We start from the raw sequence: 27,794 nt of genomic DNA, 5'->3' as shown, positions 1-27,794 counted from the left end.
GCATCATGATAAGCCAGATGTTTATAAGCCGGATGCTTGTAACTTGGGGTCTGCCTGTAATTCCTTGAGGTCAGAGGAAGAGTTAGAGGTGGTTTGGCCAGTCCCTTCCACTGAAATATAATCTATGGCTCCAGATATTTTAGTCATTGTTGATCTCTGCTTAGCTCTGGATTTAGTGTCTTTTAGGGTATTCTTGTGCTTTAGCTGCCATGACAACTTCCTGTGGAGTCTAGAGTTTGTAGTTCAGTGAGGCCCAAGAGCTCTCTGTCTGATGAATCTAAAGGGCCCTCCCTAAACTGCAAATGAACTCAAGTCAAATATTTAACTGCAAATATACACATACACATACACATTGGAGATTTTATTTTTATTTTTAAATAATAATATCTTTTCCTGATAGAACACTTTTTGAAATCATACTCTTCTTAATGATGTGGCAATTACATCTTGACATCTTTGGCTTTTGCTCTCTCAATAACTGATTACTAGAATATTCAATACAAAATTGTAGCTTTACCAGAAAAATAAGCATATAACCCACAGATCAATCCCTAAACAACATAGCAAAAACGTTATCAAATATTTTATACATGGATGGGACAAATTCCTGTGCATATTGCATATACACATTAATAGCTCAAAGTATTACTTAAAATTACTGGGAAAGCTGTACAAAACCAGAATCGGATGCTTTACTGCAACATTACTAGAATTATTTCACTCTTTGTATTTCTTACAATGTATACAATACATTGTGTTGAATCTACAGATTGACATTTTCTATCTAAATGAAAACAAAACAAACCAACTAAACAATATTTAATTTAATGTAGCAATTTAAATGAGTGACCTCTGAGATATAGTGTCAGTATTATAAATTATTCCCTTTATAAAACACAGAAAATCTCATGCACATCAAAAATCAATATATAAAAACAGCAAAGTGTCATTTCCCTTCATTCACAAATAATGTATGATGCACTTGGAAGCAGCATTATTAAAAACAAACATTTCTAAAATAACATTTTCCTTTGTTCTCTTTCTGTAATGTAGTACACACGGCAGTCCAGGCTGCTGAATTAGTCCTTGTTTTGAAGTCTTTGACCAGAGCTTTCCAATCATGGGCTTAGGAGATTTTACAACTATTTCTGGTGTAGTGTTTTGGAGGGCTCTGGATTGGACGGATGATTTTAACTTTCTTCAGGCTGTTCCTTTTGTTGTTGTTGTTGCTGGCAGTAAGTGAGTAGGAACGGCCGTGCATCATCCTAGCATTAAGACCATTGGCCATAGAAAAGGATTTGAGATGGCTTCTTAAGGCAACAGGAAGTGGAAGTTTGTCAACAAGGTGCACAGGAGTGCATGAAACTATGGCACGGCAACAAAGATCTTGCAGGCTCAGGACTGGAATAAATTAAAACATGCACATTAGATTGAACAAATAACAAGATTTTAAATAGCCACATGAGGGCAGTGCGCACAAGCAGGGTTAAACAGTACTTTTCAAGCTCTCTACTCACTCATTTTCCTTGTAGAAATTTCCAAAATGTGAAATTTTGTGGAAATATGTTCCACAAAGTCAGCATATTGAGTGTTTGAATTTAGATAAAATATGAATTCCAGCAGATACTGGAAGATGACCACTGTTATTTCTAGTTTTATTTGCAACTCTAGGTAGTAGTACATATAGTCATCATAATTTTATCTCTATATATTACTTCAGAGTAAGAAATCATCTACCCTTTTTTCCTTCATCCAGATACGTAACTTGAATATATTTAGGTTGCTTCCCTGTAACCGTATTTCTTCGAGTGTCCATCTGCGAAATTCACACCTATGGGTTTCCCTTCGCGCATGCGCAGAAATCCGGAACATTCTAAGTTTGATGAAATAAAAAATGATTATTTTGAGGCTCCGCCCCCCTCCCCGCCCCCTCGTATATATATCCCGCCGTGTGCGGGTGAGCTCTAGTTCCCCAGCGCTAATCACAGCTAGGTCTAGAGGCATGACAGAGGGGAGGAAGGGCGGGTTGTGTGAATTTCGCAGATGGACACTCGAAGAAATACGGTTACAGGTAAGCAACCTAAATTTATTCTTCGTGTCCTCTGCGAAATCCACACCTATGGGTGAATAGCAAGCTACTGACCTGGAGGTGGGTCATGCCACGCAGGAGAAGAGGACGGCTCTGCCAAAAGCAGCGTCTTTCTTTGCTTGTATGTCCAACTTGTAGTGGGAGACAAACGTGGAGGGAGTAGACCACGTGGCTGCTCTACAGATTTGGTCCAAGGGGACTCCTCGAAGAAAAGCTTGGGACGTGGACACCGAACGTGTCGAGTGAGCCACAATGTGAGAAGGAGGTTCTTTCTTTGCCAATTGGTAAGCTAGTTGGATCGTCGAAACAATCCAAGAGGCCAACCCTTGAGATGATATAGGGTGGCCCAGCATGTCTTTTCTGTATTTCAAAAACAACTTAGGGGACTTCCTAGAGGTGGAGGTCCTATGTAGATAAAAGGAGAGTGCTCTCTTAACATCAAGGGAGTGTAACGCTACCTCCAACGGGGAGGATGGGTTAGGGAAAAAGGCCGGGAGAACAATATCTTGTGACATATGGAAATGAGAAACAACTTTGGGCAAAAACGTAACATCGGTCCGGAGGACCACCTTGTCGTCATGGAACCTAATGTATGGAGGGTCTGAGCGTAGAGCTGTCAACTCACTCGATCGCCTAGCAGACGTAATGGCCACGAGAAATGCCGTTTTCCAAGACAAGTGGGAAATGTCGGCAGAGGCCATAGGTTCAAAGGGCGGTTTTGACAACTGGGATAATACTAACTCTAGGCTCCACTGAGGTGAAGGAAGGGACGTAGGAGGGTGAACGTTTTTATAGCCCTTGAGGAACAACTGGACAAGGTTGTCTTGAAAAAGGGACGGCAAGCCGAATTTCCTGCGAACAGAAGAGATTGCTGCCAAGTAGCACTTAACCGAGGAAAGGGAGAAATTCTTGTTAGAAAGGGTAACAAGGAAATCTAGTATCACCGAAATAGGTGCTGAGGTGGGCGTGTAGCCCACTGTTTGAGTATACTTTTGAAAAGATGACCACTTATAATGGTATGACTTTTTAGTGGTAGGTTTATGGGCGGCCAACAGAATTCTGGAAACATCGTCGGATAGGTTCATTGTGGTTTGATCCTCCACGCCGTTAGGGAAAGGGAGTGGAGGTCCGGATGGAGGACCAGGCCGTTCTCTATTGAGAGAAGGTCCGGGGTTGGGGGGAGGCGGAGGAACTCCTTGTTGGAGATGCAGAGGAGAGGAGCAAACCAGTGCTGACGCGGCCACCAGGGGGTGATCAGGATGCAATCGGTATTGTCCTGAATTATCTTGGCTATGACTGGGGATAGGAGAGGGAGAGGTGGGAATAGGTAAAGGAGGCCTGGAGACCATAGGAACAGAAAGGCGTCTCCTAGACAACCTGGGGATGCGTGAGGGCGGAGCCTTGCGCAGTAGAGAGGGCAATGTGTGTTTACAGGGGATGCGAATAGGTCTATGCTGGGGGTGCCCCATTTGTGGGTGAGAGTTTTGAATTGTGTGGGATGTAGTTGCCACTCGTGGTTGTTCTTTGAGGACCTGCTTAGAGAGTCCGCCAGTATGTTGTCCTGGCCTGGTAGGTGGATGGCTGTGAGGAGGATGTTCCTCTGTATGCACCATTCCCAAATTCGTGTCGATATGGCTAGTAAGGTGTGAGAGCGTGTTCCCCCTTGTTTGTTGATGTAGTATTTGACTGCAGTGTTGTCTGTCACAATTTGGAGTTTGCGGTTCGAAACGATGCGGACAAAGGCTCTGAGGGCCTTTTCTACAGCCATCATCTCGAGTGCGTTTATATGTAGGTTTCGGTCCTGAGGGGACCAGTGGCCGCTCACTTTGAAACCTTTGAGGTGCGCTCCCCAGCCCGAGTTGGAGGCGTCTGTCGTGAGGGACATGGATGGGTGAGGTTGGGTGAAAGGCATACCCGATTGAACATTGTATTGCTTTGTCCACCATGAGAGGGAGTGGAGGACGGAGTGGGGTGGGTATAGGATTCGGGATTGAGATTCTCGTAGGGGGTCGAATGACTTGATGAACCATCTCTGCAGCGGCCTCATCTTTAGGCGGGCAAATGGGGTTACATTTGTGGTAGATGACATGTGTCCAAGGATAGACTGGATAGCCCAGGCCGAGGCCCGACGGGATTGTTGGAGATTTAGGATTGATTGCTGAAGGTTGGTGAAACGGTCGTCTGGAAGGAAGGCCTTTTGGAGGGTGGAGTCTATGATGGCTCCGATGAACTGGATTCGTTGGGTTGGGGTGAGATGGGATTTTTCCTGGTTCACAACCAGACCCAAGTCCTGTAAGAGAGATAAGGCGTAATGAATATCTTTGCACAGTTGCGTTTTTGATATAGAACAAAATAACCAGTCATCGAGGTAAGGAAAAACCACGATGTTTTGTTGGCGGAGGTGCGCCGCTATGACTGACATGCATTTTGTAAACACTCTGGGTGCGGTGGACAAGCCAAACGCGAGGGAGTTGAACGAGAAGTGTTTGTCTTGCACTGCAAAGGTGAGGAACCTGCGATGGGAGTTCCTAATTGAGATATGGAAGTAGGCATCTTGTAGATCCACCGTCGCTAGCCACGCTCCCGGTGGGATGAAGGGTAGTATGTTAGGAAGTGTAACCATGCGGAATTTGCGTGGTGTGATGAAGGTATTAAGCCTACGAAGATCTAGGATGGGGCGTAGTCCCCCGTCCCTCTTGTCTATTAGGAAGTATCGAGAAAAAAAGCAGGTGTCGGTATTGTGTGTGGGGTTGGGAGATATGGCGCCCTTTTGAAGGAGCGAGTGTATCTCTTCCCAAATCTCCTGGGAGGGTTGTGTAAGGAGGACCTTTCCAACAGGTGGGTATGTGTCAAACTCTATCGCATATCCTCTTTCAATTATGTCCAAAACCCAGGCATCTGTGGTGATAGATTGCCATGCTGGAAGAAACGGCTGTAGTCTATTGAAGTATGTGAATGGTGGTGTGTGTATGGAAGGATGAGTGGTAATGGTTAGTGATGTGCTAAAAACGACGTTTATTGTTATTGGAGGGTCTGGTACCACGGTACTGACCTCTGAAAGGAAGCTGAGGCCGTCTCGGGGCTGTAGACTGGGTGTAAGATCTCTGTCGTCCTCTGTAGAAGGAGGTGTTATAAGGTCTGTTGTAGTAATGAGGGCGGTAGTAATATGAGCCCCATCGTTGGCGTTGGTAAGAGTGAGGTTGTTGGTCATATTTGAAGACCGTTTGTTTCATTTTATGAGAATGTTCGAGTTGCGAATCAGTCTCCGGGTTGAAAAGTCCTGCTTCGTCCATAGGCAGGTTTTCGATGAGGTTGCGTTGTGATTGAGAGAGGATAGCAGCCCTTAGCCAGGCATGACGGCGAAGGGCCACCGAGCCTGCAATGAGTTTGCCAGCAGTGTCTGCTGTATTTCTTGCAAGATCCTTTTGTAAAGATGACAAAAGTAGGGCCTCTTGCTTAAAAGCTAGAGCCAGTGGCTGATCAGCTGGAGGTAACAGTTCCAGGTAGGGTGATATTTTGTTCCATAGGTGGGTTTGATATACACTCATATAAACCCCATAATGAGCCATGCGTGCAAACAAGCATGCTGAGGAATAGAATTTCTTGGCCATGGAGTCAAGTTTCCTTCCCTCTTTATCAGAGGGAGAGGTCTGGTTAGTTTGGACAGGTTTTGGTTGAGCATCAGTTACAATGGAGTTTGCTTTAGGCATTTTAGAAAGCCATGAAGCTGCGGAGAGATCAATACGGTATAAATTTTCTGCTCTTTTAGGAGTTGCCGGGATCATAGCCGGAGCGACTCCAGTATTTTTTAAAATTTTTAGTAGAAATGGTAAGGTGGGCAACACAGTAGACATGGGCTGTTGTTGTTCAGTAGAAGTAAAGCAGGGGTCTACCACAGTGTCTGTGGGTTCAGGTGTAGCCAGATTTAGGGTCCTAGCTAGCCTTATTAGCAGGGCAGAGAATTTTTTAAATTCTTCCAAGTTCTTGGGAGAAGGGTCAGGGTCTGGGAGTGGTTCATGTATAAGTGGAGTCTCATCTGTTGATTCCAAGTCCACTATCTCTGATTCTTGGTGAGTCTGAATGAGGGGGTCTTGGAGTGGCTGGGGGGGGTCTGGAGCAATGTGTTCCTCTGGAGGATGAGAAAGTGTGGCTGTAGGGGCTGCATGTGGGGGTTGTGGGTATCCAAACTGGGGTGGATAATGGGCACTGTAGTCCCTGGTGGGGTTGGGGGGAGGGGGATAGTAGAAGGGGTACATAGGGTAAGGAGGAGGGGGAGGGTAGAGGTGATAAGGGTAATCCTGTGGGCTATAAGGATGATATTGTTCGTGTCTGGCCCTTTTAGAAGGGTGGGGGCTAGGAGAGGGATGAGGGGAAGGGGAGAGAGAGCGCTGGCGGCGGCGCGGAACGCGCGCTGCTGAAGCTTGCTGTTCCGAGGGAGGAGTCTCCCTCGGTACCGGCGAATCCGGAGGGCTGGGGGAGGGAGGAGGAGATGACTGGGAGGGAGGGAGGGGCGGAGGAGAAAGCTCCGTATTAGGATCAGTTTGCAGCGGATCCAGGAGCTCCAGCGGGGGAAGGTAGGAAGGATCTTCCAAATGGAGCAAGGAGGGAAGGCGATCCTGAAGCTGTGTGACGGAACCGGAGAGATGGGGCATCGGTTCCAGGGTAGGGGGGCTCAAGGGCTGCTCGCCAGTGAGTTGCCGTCCCTTTTTTTGCTTTGAGGCTTTCTCTTTTGTTTTTGTCACCCTCGCAGCTTGTTTTGAGGGCTTGGATTTTTTTCTCGGCGGCTCCACTGAGGAAGCGCTCGCCTGGCCCGGGTCTCGCCTATCTCCAGCACGTGGAGAGGAAGGCTGAGGGGGCTCTTGGGTTGGGGAGGAATGGGAGGGGGCAGAGGAAGCCTGAGGAGCCAAAGCGCGCTCATATAACAGCGCTTTCAAACGGCTATCTCTGCCTTTGCGAGCTCTAGCTGTAAAGCTGAGGCAAATGTCGCATGACTGGGGATTATGAGCCTCTCCCAAGCATAGTAAGCATTTGGAGTGCTTATCGGCCTCGGGGAGGGTAGCCCCGCAGGCCGAGCAGTTTTTGAAATAAGGAGAAGACATGCTTAGCCTGTAATCAAAAGAGTAGTCAGCCAGTCCGAGTCAGGGTTGGAGAGGAGACGGAGGTAGTAAAAACAGTCCTTAAGTCAAGCCCAGCCGGTAGAATGGAGAGAGAACGTTCCGAGATGCTGCCTGATTAGCGCGGAAAAATGAACTAGAGCTCACCCGCACACGGCGGGATATATATACGAGGGGGCGGGGAGGGGGGCGGAGCCTCAAAATAATCATTTTTTATTTCATCAAACTTAGAATGTTCCGGATTTCTGCGCATGCGCGAAGGGAAACCCATAGGTGTGGATTTCGCAGAGGACACGAAGAATAAATATGATAACACTCTTTAGATCTGGTATTTCTCATTGTCCCCCACTCTCCCAAGGAGATAGAGATTCACAATATTTTCCTGTGTGCCATTCAGGGTACGGGGAGATGCTAATACTATCTGCCTGCCAAACAGGTTTTGTAAAGCAAGCATCAGCTTTGGCATGAACCTCTTCCAATTTCATTGAACTGACACAAGCATTTCAATTAGGTCTACAGATACTAGCTAAAAAACAGCAGGATTACAATTGACCATAATTAGTGCTAGTAGAGATATAATGTTAAATTATGATTAGAACAAACAAAAAAGGAGGGAGGGAGGAAGTGTGTTATCAAGCAGGGCTTCTAGTTTTTATATTGCTTACAAATAGGTCTCAGAAAATCAAAATCACTTATTAAACTATTTTAAAGCAATTGTTTTGAACCATTTAAAGTCTGCTATATAGAAATATACCTGAAATATTACATGACTTACCTTTGTTTGGCCTCCACAGTCGATCCATCCCATGTCTCATTAACACTATCCTGGCAAGTTCCGTAAAGGACTCGGTGATATTGAAATTGCAGAGTGGGCTCACTTCAAAGAATGTCATGCCTAATCTTTCAGCATAGGCCTGTGCTTGCTCAGTAGAGACTTGGCGCTTGAAGGCTAGATGCAGACGATTGCCAACCAGGATTTTGGGGACACCAGGAGCATGCTGAGTTAAGAGAAGCAGCAATATGTCAGCTGTCAAATCTACAGACCTCTCCTTCAACAAAATATTATGGGCAAAACAATTCATTGGGGAAGGGAAGTGGCATTACGTCCTAAGATGTAATAGACTCCTGCGGCAAGGCAGAAGGTGAGTGGGCTGGCTGCATGTTTCCTTTCCTACTAAAGAAAAGCAATGTTCCTTCCCATTGCTTTAACTTATAGCTGATGTAGCCTCACTCTTTGGAAGTCAAGTTGGGAGAAGAGGAAGAGTGTGGTTCATGTCCAAATGGCAGGATAAAATTGTTTAGATATATAAAAATATATCCTCCCCTGATCACTCCATGATATTTTATTTGGGAATACTTCTTTTCTATATGCTCTCTCTCACTGTAATTTTGCCAAGAGAACATGAAAATAAGGCATGCTTCGGTTACATTGTGGATGGTCAGGAAAGGCACAAAAACCTATCTCTTCTCCCTCTTTGTTGCCGAAGGTGGGGAAAACTTCAACATCATCATGTTTACTCTTATACCATCAGTTATTATGTTTAGGTGATTACTCCCAATTCAACATCAATTCCAAGAACATAAAAAACCTACCTATCCAAGATGATTATAGAGAACAGGAAGGGGTAGGCAGGAAAGAAGCAGCCAAAATATGCTGTATAATATTAGAATAAGGGTGACAGTCTAATAAAATCCCCCTGAAATAAACAGCTTTACACTTTTTTTCCTGGAAACAAGTTGAGTCTCTGGCACATCTTTTCTTAGCATATCACTGAGGGCCCTTCTACACAGCCCTATATCCCAGAATACAAAGGCAAAAAATGCCACAATATCTGCTTTGAACTGGGTTATCTGAGTCCACACTCTGATAATGTGGGATTCTCTGCCTTAATATTCTGGGATATAGGACTGTGTGGAAGTATATCACCATTCTTCCCCTGCATTAATGTTAATATCAAGCAGGACCTTTATTAATAAAGCAAATGGGTTTATGTAATAAAGTGTCCTATTACCTATTCTTCAGCTTATACATTCAGGAAATATGAAATAAAAGGACCACCTACATTTGGGGCTAAAAGCTAATAAAAACCCAAACCTGACAAATATGTTCCCACCATACACCAAGAATTGACCCTGTATAGAGAATAAAAAAAGCATGGATGACAGTTTTAAGATACATGTGCTTCAAGAAATATGATATTTTCCATGCTTTTGAAAAAAATAACTGAAACTGTTTACAAGCAATTGAATATACACAATGTCCAGAAAATAAGTCAGCCCATTGTCAATAGATCCTCCTCTTATAAGACATGGAGATAGTAAACAGTTCTCTCCTATTAGAAAATTCTTCAAATAGACTTGATGATGCTTTCATGTTGCAGGGTGTGCCATGAATTCTCAGACACAACATAACTGGCCTAATCAATTCAGTGGTACCAACTCCCATACATATGGAGGGGAGATCCCATGACAGATAGGGAGTGGTAGAAGTGATGGATAAATCTGTTGATTTTACTTTCTCTTATAATTTTAGAAATCATTTCAAATTTTAAAACCCACAAATTGTGATTATGGCAAGTTCTTACAAAAACAATAAAAATTCTCAGCCATCTATAGTAGTAAACAACTATGGCCAGCATGGAAGATGTCATATTTCTCTGCCACGCAGTTCTTAAAGATAGGGAATCTGTCAGGATATAAGACATGGCAACCCTAATTTAGCAGAACAATTGGGAGTGAACACACGGGTTCAAAGCCAAGCTTTTTAAGAGTCGAGCATTCAAAGTTCTCTTATCAGATGGGAAAATATGTCAGATTTGTTTTCTCTCAAGCATTACTCCAATTATTTCCATCAAATTGATAAAATAACTGGATTTTTAAAAATTCTTATAAAAAGTCCAAAATATTGTTATGATTCCTAATAAAAGTTCAATAACTTATTTTAGTGCTACATGGAACATTTGGAAATGTGTCTTACCTCATCTATCTCCTTTATCCAACGATTGATGCCATCAAATGACCAGCGATTTGTTATATCATATACCAGTATCACACCCTGATTAAAGAAAAAATGTTAAATTAGCTTGGTGTATAGATAAGACATGTGATGCATTGAACAGTCTTGCATAATCTGACTTTTTTTTAATAATGGGAAAAACATTTTAACAACATTCAACATTTCTTGTGAGGAATTTATTTTTGGTGGCTTGAGGGATATTCAAACCTTAAAACAAACATTTTTACAAGCAGCATATTCAGCAATACATTTGCACTTATTGTATCTTCTTCCATTTGAGCTCTACATAAGTTCATTTTGCCACAACAATATATTTCAAAGATGGTAACATTGTGCTTACCTGGGCTCCTCTGGAATAGGAACGAAAGATGGTGCAGAATCTGCCTTGCCCAGATGTGTCCCTGAAGAGAATACAGACTGTTAAAATGCATTGCCCTTCTGTTCTGAAGACTAATGTGCTTAGAAACATATATGTGCAATAATACCCAGTGCTTGCTAGAGACTTTCCCTCTTACAAACTGGGAAGAGAAAATGTTATTAAATAAAGAAGAGTTTATGTTTGACTCTGCCCTGCTGTTTATATGTGAGCTTGGCCTCATTAAATAAGAGTTTCCGCACACTACAAGATAGAATACAAAAACACTGTACTTAAAATGGCAACAGTCACTGCATATATTGTATTAACTTTAGACAATTGGCTAATTTGAGTACATTTATCACTGTTCAAGGCTTTATAACTAAACTGAGTCTTCAGTTTAACTGAAAAGGAGTGCTGGACTCCTGCCTATGAATCCTGGTGTGAGGGAAACTCCTAGGTCAATGGATTGGTCCTCTACACCAACAAGAGAATGCATAGTACAAATAGTTACCAGAGTTGCAACTTTATTCGGCGGCCATCCAGAAGTATTGTTGTTGTCTTGTAATCAATACCTTGGGGGGGGGGGGGGGAAGGGAAACAGAACGTTAAATCCGTTAAAAAAGTCTATTTCCCTCATTGCAAAATATTTGAAAGCCAAAAATACATTATTATTCTGCATTAATACTAAGCAGGGTTATGATGCATAGTACAAATAGTACACAGCAGGGCAGTGGTGGGTTTAGAAAGACTCCAACCCTAGGCAACAGTTGAGGAACATCAAATAAATTTCTAAAATACCTATTCTTTCAGAACACATTCAGATCAGTTCCAAGTGTAGATGTAGCATGTATTATTTTATATTTTAAATTTTACTTGATAGGGTTTAAAGTCCCAATGCTAACCAAATAAACAAACTGAAAAGGTTAGCTAGCAATATCAATGTCACACATAATGGGTGAGGGATGTCTTTCCTCCAGAAGACAGTCTCACCAACAATCCCATCCCAAAAGACTTGTTTTCTAAGTCCAGATGATACAACTGCAAGAGGGAGAACTCATTTGCAAAGAGGTGACACTCTCTCCCTGGCTGTAGACAGAGAGTGATTGCACTTGTGTATAATCAGCTATTTAGTATTTGTAAGGTTTATTAGTCACCTTCCCCCAAAGAATTGTTGAAGAGGATGCACATTTACAGTGTTTAATGTTCTCTCAAATGTCAAGCGGCACATCTGTTCCTGTTCCCAATCCTGGAGCAGTATGATGAGAACACATATAGGATTTTTTGTGTACTTTTCTGTTTCCTCTGAGTTTAAGGTAATCCTATTAATTCCACATATTTTCTTAAGCAATGAATACTAAAGAGTTGGTTTTTCATATCCTTCCACTGTAGTGATATTCCTTGGTGGTCCTCCATCTAAGTCCTAACTAGAGTTGATCCTTCATAGTTTCAAAGATCAGACAGGATCTGGTGCTTTCAGGAAATAGAATTTTAAAAGAAAACAAGGGTGGGATGTCATTCCTCAGCAGCATTATTTTTCTCTCTAACCTGATCCTAAGCAAGACTATGCCTCTATCATTATTAGAAGGGAAACACAGAGCAATAGAAAAGTCTCTGGTGGCAAAAGCAGCAAGCCTTTGGAGTAATCTGATTTGTAGGCTACAGCACACACCTTTATAAGGATTTTTTTTAAAAATGACTCCAACTTTACAATTTATTTTGAGACTTTAGTTGGACTTGCTCTTTCCAAAGTGCTTGTCAAAGAGAGTAGCCATTCATTTGTCACAGCTTTTTCATATCCAGCTTCCTCTACCATGGCTTTGTACCAGAGTTCCCAGTCCCTTGGACCCTATCAGAAGTAGATGGTTTTGGCACCTTGGTCTCAGTTCTGAGCCAAGCAACCAAAATTACAGGTGGTGGGCAAGGCTGTAGTTATGATGCCACAGTAACAACAGGTGAAATATAAGCAAGAGGAAGCTCCAGCAAGAAAAATAATCTCTGCATTGAGAACACTCTCCAATGTCTTTGCTAGCTGGAAGCATACAGAAAAAGAATCTGCATTCAGGATACTAGTAACATCATTGTTAGCAGTGGTATTTCCACGCACCTAATATTCTCAATAATTAATGATCCCAAAGAGCACAGGTAAATAACTTCAGACCTGTATACCATGTATTCCTATATTTCATTAATACAATATAAAGATCTATGGGGATTAGACCTTTAATACAATATAAAGATCTTTGGGGATTAGTTTCATAAACAACTAAGAGCCCTGAGCTTCTCTGTAATGAAATCTTTCACGACCACCCATATAGCGTCTGCAGCAAATAGGTAATCGGAGCTGTTTCGGGTTGTCGAGGAACTCCTTCACCCACCTGTGGTGGAGGAGACCTTCGACGACCCAGCAACTCGGTGTTGCGAGTTCGCACACCATTTTGCAGGCAAAGTTGCTCAGATACGCCTTGAGCTCAACTCCAATTTCATCACAGTACCAGATGAGGTGATTGAGGCATCTGCTTGTCCAAGTTTGTGGGATTCTTTTAGGCTTGTTCTTCCTGAGACTGTGGAAGAAGTCCTTGGGGCTGTGAGGGCGACCACTTCGGCACTAGACCCTTGCCCATCTTGGCTAATTAAATCGGCCAGGGAGGGGTTGGTTGCTTGGTTTGTGTTGATCATTAATGCATCGTTGGAACAAGGGATTTTTCCATCTAATTTGAAACAGGCTGTGGTTTGTCCACTCCTCAAAAAGGCTTCCCTTGATTTCATGGTGCTGAACAATTACAGACCGATCTCCAACCTCCCTTTTTTGGGTAAGGTGCGGGTGGTCGCCTTCCAGCTCCAGGGCTTTTTGGATGACATCAACTACCTAGATCAGTCACAGTCTGGTTTCAGGCCTGGTCACGGTACCGAAACAGCCTTGGTCACCTTGGTGGATGACCTCCGTAGAAAGCTGGACAGGGGGAGTGTGACTCTGTTGGTTCTCTTGGACATTTCAGCGGCTGTCGTGGCTCCGGTCCTTCCTGGAGGGACGAACCCAGATAGTGAAGCTGGGAGATGCCTTTGACCTGTGGGGTCCCGCAAGACTCTATTCTGTCTCCCATGCTTTTTAACATCTACATTAAACTGCTGGGAGAGGTCATCCGGAGTTTTGGAGTTGGGTGCCATCTCTACGCAGATGACACACAACTCTACTACTCTTTTCCACCTAATTCCAAGGAGGCCTCTTGAGTGCTGGACGAGTGCCTGGCCGCTGTGTCTATCTGGATGAGGAGGAACAAGCTGAAGATCAATCCCGACAAGACAGAGGTCCTCCTGGTCGATTGCAAACCGGATCGGGGTATAGGGTGGCAACCTGTGTTGGACAGGGTTACACTCCCCCTGAAGCCACAGGTCCGCAGTTTGGGAGTCCTCTTGGACTCATCGCTCATGCTTGAGGCTCAGGCATCGGCGGTGTCCGGGAGGGCTTTTGCACAATTGAGACTTGTGCGCCAGCTGCGACCGTACCTCGCGAAGGCTGATCTGGCCGGGGGGGTCCATGCCTTGGTCACCTCTAGATTGGACTACTGCAATGCGCTCTACGTGGGGCTGCCCTTGAAAACGGCTCGGAAATTCCAACTGGTCCAATGGGCAGCAGCCAGGATGTTAACCGGGGCTCCTTACAGAGAGAGGTCAACCCTCCTGTTCAAGGAGCTCCACTGGCTGCCGTTTATTTTCTGAGCCCAATTTAAGGTGCAGGTGCTTACCTACAAAGCCCTGAATGGTTTGGGACTACCCTACCTGCGTGACCGCATCTCCGTCTACGAACCCACGCGTTCACTCCGGTCATCTGGAGAGGCCCTGCTCGTGATCCCACCTGCGTCGCAAGCGCGCTTGGTGGGGACTCGAGATAGGGCCTTTTCTGTGGTGGCCCCCTGACTCTGGAACACCCTCCCAAAGGATCTTAGACAGGCCCCTACATTGGCAGTCTTCAGAAAGAACTTGAAGACCTGGCTGTTCCGATGTGCCTTCTCAGATTAGGAATCTCCAATACCAAGTCCTAGAAGCACTTTAGTAGAACTAAGACTGCTGCACACCGCACACTGCACTTACTTTATAATCCTACATACCTCCTGCCACATCAGCACTTTTAATCTTGTACCCATTACTCTGGCCCAGCCCAGTTTTATAGTGTCTTGATGTATTGTTTATTGCTGTTGTTTATACTGCTTAACTGTTTTTAATTTGCTTTAGGTATTGTATTGTTGTATTGTGTTTTGAGGCCTTGGCCTATGTAAGCCGCATCGAGTCCTTCGGAGATGCTAGCGGGGTACAAATAAAGTAATAATAATAATAATAATAATAATGATGATGATGATGATGATGTCTACGTTATAAATGCATCTGATCTAAAGAACTGAATCTGCACTAGACATTTTGTGCATAATATATTGTATTAGTTTATGCTTTGGTATTCTACACCACATTCTGAACTGTTTGTATAAAAATTCCCATTTCATAGTTCATTCGCCTTTTCTTATGTTAAGAAAAGTGTATTGCTTTCCAAAGAGACAAAAATACTTTTCAAAAGTCCTGGGCAGATAGTCTCTAAAATAAAATGAAAGTGTTTCTTCTCATTTAAATTTACTCTTGCTCCAAACAGGTTGCATTTAATTAACATTCTTAATATGGATTAGCAGTGCCTACCCATGGAGCTAATCTAATCTGTATTACATTAACATACCATACAGAGCTACTACATTTTCTAATTTCAACTAGACCTTGAAAACTGCAATGATTGTGTGGAAAGGAAACTGATGGTAATTGTCTTCAGGATACATTCAGCCTTTTACTGAGTGTATCCTGAAGACATGGATGAAAGTGGAAAAACCATGAGTAATTTTACCCCTTCCAACCATATTCAACCCACAAAAAATTCCATCTACCTATTCAACATACCAAGCCTCACTGCATATTCAGTTTCTCAGTCTTGTGACACTTGCAATCCCTATTTAAAATGGCATAGGGTAACAATGGAGGTGGGAGCAAATAATCAATGAATACAAAAATCATGAAAGTTAGACCTGCAAATGTGGAAACCAATTGTTATTCTAAATTCAGTTTGTCGTCAATACACAGGTAGTTCCCAAATTAACACTCCTGTGGTGTTTCTTTTGCTGTGACCTTGTTCAGAAGATTTCACTTCACTTTCTGTACCTGTTAGAATTGGATTTTGAAAAAATTGGCTTGTTGTGGAAACAAGGATTAGTGATAAAACTTCAGTGGAGACATCTTTTCCCTGTGATAATTTTTCCAGGAGTGAATTTCCCTTCTGAGGGATACATTTCTCTCACTTCCTGTTATCTCGCCCCCATTTTTAGCTATGAGTTGTTTGTAAGTCAGATGTTTGTAACTTGGGGATTACCTGTAGTCTTTCTAATTTCCTGATGAGCTTCAGATGAGGAGCTTCAGATTGTGTTTAAAAAGCTAATGAAGTAATATTTATATGCCATTCATTATGAATGGCAACACTTTTCTCTTTCGTCTCTTTTTTATAGTAGCTCCCCTTAAAAAAAACCCCAATGCTTTTGCTGTTAGAAGTCATGAAATGAAATGAAATTCATTTTAGCAAGCTTATTTTAGCCTGTAAAATGCCTGCTTCTAAAAAAGCAAAGAGAATTATTTTCATTTCTGATCTCATGCTTTTGCTATAGTAACATCCATTCTCGAGATCTTTATAATTGCAGAGTATTTGAATTACTGAGTCTGCATCAGGCAAATGAAGCAATTGGGATGACATTTAACTACAGTATCACAACTGAGAATTAATAGAGCCAATTAGTCCAATCCCTTGAGTTGACTAGTATGGATCTTACAGCACTACAGAAGAAGGAATAAAAGAGACGAAGAGGCAGAGCTTGTTTAACAATATGTCCCCCATCTCTCTTGGCTTGAGTTTTTCCTGCTGCAGCAATAACAAGTTGCCAGAGAAACCGATTCAGTATGGTGTCAGATCCTTCCTCTATCTGCTTCCTTGGCCCACACCCACAGCCTCCCTGGATCTGCATAAATATTTATATTAGCACAAGGGGTGGGACCTCTGAGTCATATGAGTTCTATGCAAATGAAAGAATTCTAGGATCTTTACCAATGTAACAGGAGAGAAATGATTTTCAGTACTCAAGTACACACATACACGCACCCTGATTAGGTTACTCCAACTCAACAATATTCAGAGGAGTGCACTGTCTCATGCTGGATAAAAGAACTCAATGGGTGAAAGGAAAGCAGCTAGCCAGCTGCAATCTGAATTAGTAGACAATTACTATAAAAAGCTTGAAAATATTTACTTCCCTTCTGCCCCCACATAACGAGGTCAGGGTAGCATACAAGTAAAATCAATTTAAGCAAATTAAAACCACTGGGGAAAAAATAATAATTTAAAGAGATGAAATGGACATCTGGTAGGAAGGACAAAGCAAAGCAACATAATCACCAATGATACTGATTTCAGGGATAGCAGGAGTCCTGGATAGCTGATTGTATCTTCTTTCAGAAAAAATAGTATAAATGGCCCACACTTATCTTATTAAATGGAAATAACTTTGTACAAATTCTGAAACTAATTTTCAGTGAAATGAAAATTAACTCCAACATCTAACAAATGTGAAAGCAATTTCAACAAGACAACACATATCAAAATCTGCTCTACCATGAAGCAAAAACTGCAACGCAATTGTGCTATTTTGTCTATCAAATGTGAATGAACCTGACCTTGTGGAAAATAATTGATGAATTAATTAAAGGTTGGGGGATGTTCAAAGTGAATTGTTCTAGCCACAAAATATTTACAGCTCTGTTGGTCTACTTGAATTTTGAAAAACCTGATGAATAACATTCATTAAAAATTAAAGCCAACCATGAAGAATATTTACTTAGAATCACGATTTTCTGAGAGACATTTTTAGCTATTAGAAAAAGGATCTGAAAGTGGAGTTCCATGCATACATTTTTCATTTTTGATTCGGATGGTGAATAAAATGTAAAATTACTGCAACACAGAAATGTTCAGAAGCATAATTGGCACTTTTTGGAACATACTTCAAACAGACTCAGCTTTTAAATAGAGCCTCCCATAAATAGTCTATACGGGTTTTATGAAATAAATTATGTTGTTTTATTCTTTTATCTGGACTCCTACGTAATTAGTCATTATCCGATTTTAAACGTGATTCATTTCTTCTGTTCCAAAATTCTGCTACATATGGCAATTATGCTTAGCATGAGACAATTTGCATCTGTAATAGTTTGCAACACCCAACATAGCACAACAAAGGAGAGCACGTAGGTGTTTGAGTCGTGCTGCAACTAGCAACATCATTTTTAATTAAATATAGAATTCTCATGCCTGCTACTAGAAGCTCAACCATTTTTGCTGTCACCAATTATTATAACCTGACATCAACTGTCAGGTTTTATATTCTTCATATGAAAGAAACATGCATTTCTAGATTTTACCCCAATATAAGCTTCCATTACTCTCCTCACAAACACTATTTAGAATTTTGCAAGGAATTTACAGTGGCTATCACTTTTTGATCCAGAATGATTGTGTTTACATAATTAGGTAGTTTTATAAAGAGCTTACACCATAATCATCATAAGGTATCCTACAACATGTAGAACATGCACAAACCATTTGTACAGGATGCTCTCCTATGGTAAAATATAATTAATGTGTTTTTGGAAATAACTCTTACTCTATTCAATAGAATCTACTGTCCAGTAGGTTTGTTCAGAACCGTAGACTAAGGTGTTTGATGATATCACTCCCTGCATGAATACAACATAATAAGAATAAGAATAATATAAACTTTTTATTTATATCCCATCACCATCTCCCAGAGGAACTCGGGGTGGCTCACAAAACACTGAAGGTGTGGCATGCAAAATACAAGTTCAAAACAAAACATACAATAAACAATCAACACAATATCATAAATTCATAATGCCCCTTGGTAAAAAAAAACCAATAAAATACAGCAATTGTCATAGATAAAACAGCAGTATTTGATCTCAGAAGTATAAAGTGCTAATAAAGAATCTAAAGGTCATATATATTATTGGAGAGTCTAAACATGGTTGGTTGCTTGTCGGAAAAAGCCAGGTCTTTAATTTTGTGCTAGATGTTTGGAGGGTGGGGGCTAGCCTGATCTCCCTCGGGAGGGCATTCCAAAACCGGGGGGCTATCACCGAGAAGGCCCTTTTTCTCGTTCCCAACTGTACTTGAGACAGAGGTGGGACCAAGAGGAGGGCCTCCCTGGTAGATCTTAAACCCCGTACTGGTTCATAAAAGGAAATGCGGTCTCAAAGATAGGTTGGACATGAAGTGTTTATGCATTTATAGGTAATATTCTGCACTTTGAACTGGGTCCGGAAACTCACTGGCAGCCAGAACATTATTCTCTCAGTGAATACATTTGGGATTACAGACCGTTCCTTTCACACATTATCTCAGATAATACTAAACAATTATAAAGCAAACAATTACTGGGAAAATTACACTGGCTTTCTAGATTTAAAAGTTGCCAAACAGAAAATAAGGGCACAGTACTGTCCCTAATCATCATTTGTCTGCAGTATAAAAACAGAACAGAGGAGGAGGCCTAATACAGTTGGCCCTTTGTATCCACCAATGCAACCATCCACAGCTTGAAAGTATTTTTTGAAAGTTGAAAACACAAACCTTGATTTTGTAATTGTATATATGGGACACCATTTTACTACATCACTGTATGCAGAACAATTTTCCATACAATACCAAACTTAGAAAGTATCCAATCATTTAGCATGTTGCAATTTAAAAATATAAATAGAAAATACTTATTCATACTGCATTCCATTGACCCATAAAGACCTCTCTCCTTGAAATAGGGATGGCCCACAGTATGTATAAAAGACACAACATGCTCATAGAAATCAGGCATATTGGTATTTATGACACAGATGAGGGAAAGCAGTCATTTTATGCCTATATACTTCGTTATATATCTCATTTATGTCACTCATTTCTAAGTACAGATGTAAAAGATTAGAAAGATTTTTTAAAAATACCCTACTTTAAGGTAAGCAAAACAGTGACTGATTCAGACTCCAATAACCCCATTTTAAGACGTTAATGGTGTAGATTTTACTGTATCTGTCTGCATTTCCTGGAAAACTGAAATGCAGGCATGTAATCACTCCAAACCACATGTTGTGTTTGTCATGCAAGACAGACACATTTGGAACCAATTCTATCTCCCATGGTTCTTTCATCACTGTCCAAGCTTTTGGTGATTTTGAAAGTCCTATGCTTTGTGTCTTAAAAGCTCTAGTTGAAAGGGTTTTTATTAAGTACTGTAGTATGTTTCTGTTTATGTAGAGAGTATGGAGAGCATCTACATTATTTGTGGGTGAAATTGTTTCACTGTTCTACCAGCTAGTATGATAAAGGAGCACAATATTAATTACTAGAAAGAATAGCACTGTTAATTACTATACAGGCAGTCTCCAAATTTCAAACATCCAACCTACAAATGACTCATAGTTAATAATGGGGTTGAGACAACAGGAAGTGAGAGAAATCTAGCCCCCAAAAAGGGAAAATCACTCCTGAAAGGGTTATCATGGTGGAAAAGATGTCTCAACTGAAGCTTTATCACCAATCCTTGATTCCACAACAAGCCATATGATTCAAAATCCAATTGTCACGGGAACAGAAAGTGCGGTGAAATCTTCTGAACAGGGACATAGTCAGCAAAACACTGAAAAAATGTACCTGTTCTGACTTACAAACAAATTCAACTTAAGAACAAACCTACAGAGCCTATCTTGTTTGTAATTTGGGGGCTGCCTGCAATGCATTTTGAAAAAAAAAAACATTCAAATCTACTACTTGTATTTTCATTCATTACTGAGCTAATAAAGAGGCAAAAGGTGTTTTGAATTGCTGGGGATATATTAATATCAGTGCCATTTTTTCAGCCATCATCTTCCTCACATGCTTAGAGAAAGAAACATGACCTTAGGAGCCAGTTATTCCTAACTCTAGGATCTTCTGGTTTGAAAGATAAAGTTGGACTCATTAACTGTGGGAAGATATTCCTCACCACACCTATGCGGTAAGAGTCCATGGCTATTACACTGTACAATAGTCCTTAAACTACACAAACAGCTCCTGAGAATGAGTGGGACTAGAAACAGGACTAGACAAACAACCTTTAGTAAGGACTCAGAAGATGTTTCTCTGCTGCTGCAGCAACTGTATTCCTTCTGTATGCAAGTATTCTCAATCCAGCACCTTCCAGTGTATTCTGTCCAAGGTCCTAACTGATCTTGCTAGATAAAATTTTACCCTATTACCATGGTACTTAATTTTTTTAAAAACTATGGATTCACTCTAAATATATTTTGCTGCCACAGACTACCAACACTGAAGATTCAAAACCCTAAAGTGCACAAATATTTATTTAAAGTTGCGCATTAAGAGTTTTCAAATTTGAAGAGAAGGCAAGTAAGTAAATGTACATTCCTACATTTACATTCCACTATACTCGATCTGTAAAGAAAAAAATGGCAGCAATTTTGTTGCTACATATATGGAAGAAAGTCCCATTGTGCAACAAGCCAGATTATAACCCATGTTAGACTGCATTAGCAAGTAATTCAGGTTTAGCTCTTCACTAATTGATGGGAAAGTTGAAAGATTAACTCTTCACAAACAGCTTGTTTCTCTCATGTTTTGTGCCCTAGGATGATATGGCCAAGTGCTGATTTTACGCAACATATACACGTAAATCAGAGTTAAAACTATTTAATACTGAAGGCACAATTGCAAACAGTGCCAGCAAGGAGAAAAATAGGAAAAGTGTAAAACAACCAGAATGAATATCCAAAGAACTTATAACTGAGCTAACATGCACAAGAAATGGAAAAGGGGGGGAATCACCAAAGAGGAATTCAAACATATAACCAACATATGAAAAGAAAAGGGTCGTAAGGCTAAGGCACAAAATGAACTCAGGCTTGTCAGAGAGATTAAAACCAATAAAAGGGTTCTTTGGTTATGTCAGTAAAAAAAGAAAGAAAAAAATAATAATAGTAGGGCCTCTGCAAGGAGAAGGTGGTGAAATGCTAACAGGGGATAGGGAAATGTGGTATGTATTAGAAAGGATCCTTCTCTGCTGATAAAAAAACCAAATAAAAATGATCAGATATCATGAAGCCTATAGCTTTTCAACATTTACTGATCAAAATCTCTTATCCAAATGCCACTGGTGCACTTACAGGTTGATAATATAATCTTATACATATCTACTCATAAATATAGACATCTAACAGCTTCCAAAACACTTTCAATAAAGCAACACAGCCATCCAATTATAGCTGTTATGCACTTAAAATGAGCAAACTTCAACTTTTAAGGTAAAGATAGTAACAATTTTGTTTTCAGTATGTTTACATGAAATACTATGTTTTCATTGAATTACTCTGTGTGTGTAAGAATTATTCCATAGCCGTGATCTTATCTAAATGCCACTGTTGCACTCACAGGCTGATTATATAATCTTACACATACCTACTCATATGTATATTCCATTGAGTTTATTAGAATAATAGAGTTGGAAGAGACCACATAGGCCACCTAGTCCCCAACCTTCTGCCATACAGGAAAAGCACAAAGTATCCCTGACAGATGGCCAACCAGCCTCTGTTTAAAAGTTTCCAAGGAAGGTGCTTCCACCACACTCAGGCAGAGTTTGACTGTTGAACAGCTCATACGATCAGAAAGTTCTTCCTAATGTTCAGATGGAATCTTCTCTACTGTAATTTGAACCCATTGCTCTGAGTCCTAGTTTCAAGGACAGCAGAAAAGAAACCTGCTTCCTCTTCCTTATGGCACCCTTTTACATATTTATACATGGCTATCATGCCGTCTCTTCTGCAGGCTAAACATACTCAATTCTTTAAGACGCTCCTCATAGGGCATGGTCTAAAGACCTTCCATCATTTTAGTCACCCTCCTCTGGATACCTTCCAGCTTGTCAATATCCCTTTTGAACGTTGGTGCCCAGAATTGGACACAGTATTCCAGGTGAGTTCTAACCAAAGCAGAACTCTTTTAGTCACCCTCCTCTGGACACCTTCCAGCTTGTCAATATCTCTTCTGAACGTTGGTGCCCAGAATTGGACACAGTATTCCAGGTGAGTTCTAACCAAAGCAGAATAGAGGCACCATGCCTAGCCCACAATTGACTAAATTGTTTGCAAGAAAGTCATGGGGGACTTCATCAATGGCCTTACTAAATCAAGATATGCTACATAAAGAAGCATTCCCTGCATCTACCAAGCTTATAAATCTATTTTAAAAAAAGAGATAAGATTAGTCTAGCACAGGCATGGGCGTACTTGGGCCCTCCAGGTGTTTTGGACTCCAACTCCCACAATTCCTAACAGCCTACAATTCTCCCATGAACCATGTTCAAATAAATGACATTTTGCTTCTCAGAATCAAGTTAAAGATTTGTAAATGTATCAGATGCAGCTGGCCTGTTTGAGCCTCTCATTCCTTAACAGGTGAAATGAAGGAACAAACTAAAAATAAATGTTCCAGTGTTAATGCCAAAAATACTCATCCTATCTGTATCAGGTCTTCAGAAACACTTGGAAGTGCTATTACAGTCTTGTGCTGTACTTACTCTTCTGTTTTCCTGTTTTTGGGGAAAATTATCCAGATTCTTACCCACCTTTATAGGGATGAACATTACACTAAAGAACATGGCATTATTCACTGCCATCTAAAAAGAAGCAATTATTTAATATTATATGGATTCCAATGCCCATATCTGCCCACAGGTTATGCTGTCTAGGAAGATCCAGTCTAATAACATTGTAAGGCCTCAGTTCTGTTGCATATGATTAATAGATTTCACCCATTTTAAAAAATGGAATGGTCATACAACTATTTGCAAGAAGCCAGAGTGTTCCGTTTTTCCCTTGTAGAAAATCGCATCTATGGTCAATCAAAGTAAACTGATAGAAGCACAGATCTGTCTTTTCAATTTCCCAAATAGGTTTTTCAGCAGTGATTTGTGGGCAGGGGACTCAAAAACAAAATAGTGAATCACACCATTCTTCTTTTTCAAGGTACCCAAAGCAAAATATCAGATATCCCCCTTTTAACCCATCTTTTCTATTCTAGTGAGAATGTGTATATTACAGGACAAGATTCCAAGAAAGCCAAGTGGGGTCAGCCGCTTATTTTAGCATTACCAGGTTTACATTATTTTACCAGCTATGTTTAATTTTAGTTTTCCTAAGCTGTGTTCTCTGTCTCCCATTCAGACGGAATACCAGAAGTGCCTTTAAGATACCCAAAAAAAGAATGATATTGCATTGCCTCTGTGATTATTTTTGTTCTCCTTGGATTGTAGTCACTTGTAGATCTGCTAAGATATAGCAGATGGGCTGACGGTGGATTGGGATCAACTCATAGTTAGATAGGGGGTCTGCAGCAGATGAGCAAGGGATTCTGACTCCCAGTGGTTTAAAAATAGCAAAAAATAAAATCCTCCTCTCCATCCTAAATTGAGTCAGGCATTTTGTGGGGAAAATACATGTGTGAAGCAATTTATGTGGGTTGAAAAATAAATTTTCCTATTGAAAAATAAATTCTTGGCCTGAGCATGTGGCAAAGGACACTTAATTTTACAATTCCATTTCTGTCTTCTTGACTTCTTGTATTGCACCCGAGTTTGGTTTGGTGGAACTTAGTTTGTAATTAAAAGCCAAGGATGTCCTGTAAGCCTAAAGCCTCCCCACTTCTGGTCTTCACATCACCCTCTCATTTACTTTCGTCCATCTAGTCCATAGTGTTCATGATTACATCCATCTGATAGTGCAGGTTTTCTAACTCGAAATAAACTTGATAGTACCTTAAGACATACATATGTGGAAATCAACCGTCTGCTTATAAGTTAAACTTTTATACATGGTGGTTTGTAGAAGTTCGCTCTTTATTATAACATAAACAGATGAGAGATGAGCAATGAAGCATACACAAAACAAACAGCACAGAGTAGCTGAAATAAGTTTTCCCATCACCATTTTCGTTTCTGAAGAAAAATGCCATACCTCAAGGCAGCAAGGGAGACAGGACCACTACTGTCGAAATTCTGCCCTCTATTTATTTCTTGATTCCTGCCAGTGTATAGGAGATGGCTGTGATGATGACTCAGTGATCACAGAAGGCCAGTCCTAAACAAGCCTTGCCTTCTTCTCTGTGCATTCTGTGTATGTGATGGAAAGAGGATCCTTCCAAAATTCAGGGTGCATCTGCACTGTAGAATTAATGCAGTCTGATACCACTTTTAACTGTGGCTGGCTCCACACTGTCAACTAATGCAGTTTGATTTGCATTATATGGTCAGTGTAGAACCATATAATTCAGTTCAATGTCATTCAAACTGCATTATATGGTTCTACACCAGGCGTGAACAAACTTCAGCCTTCCAGGTATTTTGGACTTCAACTCCCAAAATTCCTAACAGCCTACTGGCTGTTAGGAATTGTGGGAGTTGAAGTCCAAAACATCTGGAGGATCGAAGTTTGGCCATACCTGTTCTACACTGATCATACAATGCAGTCCAAACTATAATTTTTGGCAGTGTAGAACCAGCCTGTGATAGCTCTATGCTAAGGAATCATAGGAGTTATAGTTTTACAAGACCGTAAGCCTTCTCTAATAAAGAGTCCTGGGGTGCCTTGCCAAACTACACCTCTCAGGATTCCATAGCATTGAGATTTAGCAGTTAAAGTGGTACCCAACTGCATCCATATTCCACAGTCTAGATCACAGCTTTCCAAACATGTTGTGACATGTTCGTGTATTGGTTTCAGTGTGAACGTGATGAGAGACCTCTCAGTCTGTGTGAAATAAGTCAGAAAGCACACACACACACAAGTATAATTGAAAGTTTTTCATGAGGTAGGTTGTGTCCCCAATAGGTATCATTCTTACAATTTCAGTATGCCCTGCACTTTATCCACTGCCTTCTCTCCATTACTGCAGCTGGCACTTATTTTATTCCTAATGTTTACAGCCTGGCCATGGTGCCAGTAATTTACTGTCACGGTTAGAGGACCGCAGTTTGACTGAGTCTGAATTGATGTTTTTATACATGCAGGTGTTTTATTTTATTGTATTTTATACTGTGTTCACTTTTCTGTTTTGTTTTTTGGCACTTTGTGCCGTCTATAAGTCACCGCAAGTCCCTTCAGGGAGATAGTAGTGAGATATAAGAATAAAGCTATTATTATTTGAAACAGAACAAGATGAGTCCACAGCAGACACTCTGCTGGCTGTTGAATTGGATCACACGTCGGACACTTACCAAGTGTCTAGGACTGTGTGATGTATCGGCGAATAATGCGTGCAGATCCCATTATTATTATTATTGTTGTTGTTGTTGTATATACTTGAATATAAGCCTATTTTTTCAGCCCTTTTTAAGGCTGAAAAAGCCTCTCATGACTTATACTTGGGTGAGGGTCCTGGTAGGAAGGCATGGGGCTGAAAAAAGGGCTTCTTTCAGCTCCATGCCTTCCTGCTAGGACCCTCAGCTCTCCGCACAGCAACCCAGCTCTCCTTCCTCTCCACTTCTCTTGCACAGCGCGCACCTTCTTCTCTTCCTCTTGGCACTAATCTTTCCCGCTTTTCCTTATTCATATACACACAGCATTTTCCCCAAAATGTATAGTTAAAACAAACTATTGTGATTATTGGAAGAATGCATAAGCACTTTTACACTGAAGAAGGTTAGAATAATGATTTAATCAGAGGTGGACAGTCTTATCTTAAATTACAGTTTTATATAAATACTAGCTGTCCCGTGCCACCTATTGCTGTGGCCCAGTCTGTGTATATGTGCTTTGTGTGTGTATATATGTGTGAATATATTTCTGTATATGTGTATATATGTGTGTTTGCATATGTGTGTGTGTGGTTTTGCACATGCTTTGTAATGTATTGTGTTTTTTTTGGCTTTTAAAGTTTCTTTTGCTGTGTTTTTCAGTGTTTTTATGAGTGATGGTCACTCGTTGGCCTGATAGGTGTATTGTGTCCAAATCTGGTGTCAATTTGTACAGTGGTTTCTGAGTTATGTTAATCCCACAAATGAACATTACATTTTTATTTCTATAGATTCAAAAAAAATTAACCTACTCATGCCTCAATTAATTTAATTTTATTGGTATCTATTTTTATTTTGAAATAGATACTGCAGCTATTTGAAATGGCGGCTGCATTGCCCACCCTCGACTTATACTCGAGTCAATACGCTTTCCCAGTTTTTTGGGGTAAAATTAGGTGCCTTGGGTCAGCATATACTCGAGTATATGCGCTTATGCGTCCCTCTCTCTTATAAGGGGTTGGTTTAATGCCTCTGTTTTGCTGTTACACCCTGACTTCCCTGTCACCCAATTATCTAAAAAGCACTGTGTCACCAGCAATGACATATTTGGAAAGCACATTTACATTTAGATGCTCTCCCAAAAGGGCAGGCAGTGCTAAGCGAGCGCTGCCTTCTTCTCTGTGCAGGGGGGAGCCATGCAAAGAAGGCCCTGCCCCAAACCCAGTCCCCAAGAGCTGTGCCTCTGCAGTTTCCCCTTCCGCTTACCCATGTGGTAGCCATAGGGCGACTCGGCGGCCCCATCCTCCAGGCTGGCCAGGATCTCGCCCTTGCCCACGTCGCTGTCCCCCACCAGCAGGAACTTCAGCAAGAAGTCGTAGGCTTTGGCGGGGCTGCCCACGTGGTTCATCCTCCCCTTCCTCGGCGCTGTCACGCGGGTCTCTGAGGAGAAGCGTCTCCGCACGGGGCCCAGAAGGGGCTCAGCCAAGGCGACGACGGCATACTCCGAACCGGGCCCCCTCAGCAGGACTCTCGGGGGAAGGAGGACAGCGACGGCGGGGGGGCTGCGCGGCTCCTTGGCGGCCTTCTTAGCCGCGCCACCCACAGGAGCACCGCATCGGCAGCCCACAACCACCGAGGGCCGAAGGACTGACTGACTGACTGACGGGAGCCTTTCGAGGCGGAAGGTTGTCTGTGAGGGACGCTGAAGCACCGCCACCTCCTCCGCTCGCCGTCGAGTCTGCCTCAGGCGCAGCACTCCGTCATCTAGCCCCAAGCGACTCTCCTCCGC

At 41.5% G+C, this 27,794-nt stretch overlaps 1 protein-coding gene across 1 annotated transcript; it reads right to left on the bottom strand.

Moving 5' to 3' along the window:
- Nucleotides 1–352: 352 nt before the first annotated feature.
- RAB40B (RAB40B, member RAS oncogene family) lies at nt 353–27,794 on the bottom strand. Its single transcript, XM_060764459.2, has 6 exons — nt 27,272–27,794; nt 11,089–11,149; nt 10,560–10,620; nt 10,181–10,258; nt 7,979–8,201; nt 353–1,401 (listed from the first exon to the last, which is right to left on the bottom strand). Exons 1-6 carry the CDS (start codon nt 27,411–27,413, stop codon nt 1,127–1,129), a joined length of 840 nt encoding a protein of 279 aa, XP_060620442.1. The 5' UTR covers nt 27,414–27,794; the 3' UTR covers nt 353–1,126.

Source organism: Anolis sagrei, chromosome 2 (genome assembly GCF_037176765.1).
Source record: "Anolis sagrei isolate rAnoSag1 chromosome 2, rAnoSag1.mat, whole genome shotgun sequence".
Taxonomy (NCBI): domain Eukaryota; kingdom Metazoa; phylum Chordata; class Lepidosauria; order Squamata; family Dactyloidae; genus Anolis; species Anolis sagrei.
The sequence above is the reverse complement of the archived record's forward strand: the minus strand, read 5'-3'. Positions and strand labels throughout refer to the sequence as shown.

Excerpts from the sequence above, each read along its gene's own strand:
- RAB40B (XM_060764459.2), bottom strand. The coding sequence starts at position 27,413 with ATGAACCACGTGGGCAGCCCCGCCAAAGCCTACGACTTCTTGCTGAAG. Across the intron at positions 10,621-11,088 it reads CGAATAAAGTTGCAACTCTG|GGACACATCTGGGCAAGGCA; the intron begins GTAACTATTTGT and ends TATTCTCTTCAG. Across the intron at positions 10,259-10,559 it reads CCTATTCCAGAGGAGCCCAG|GGTGTGATACTGGTATATGA; the intron begins GTAAGCACAATG and ends TTCTTTAATCAG.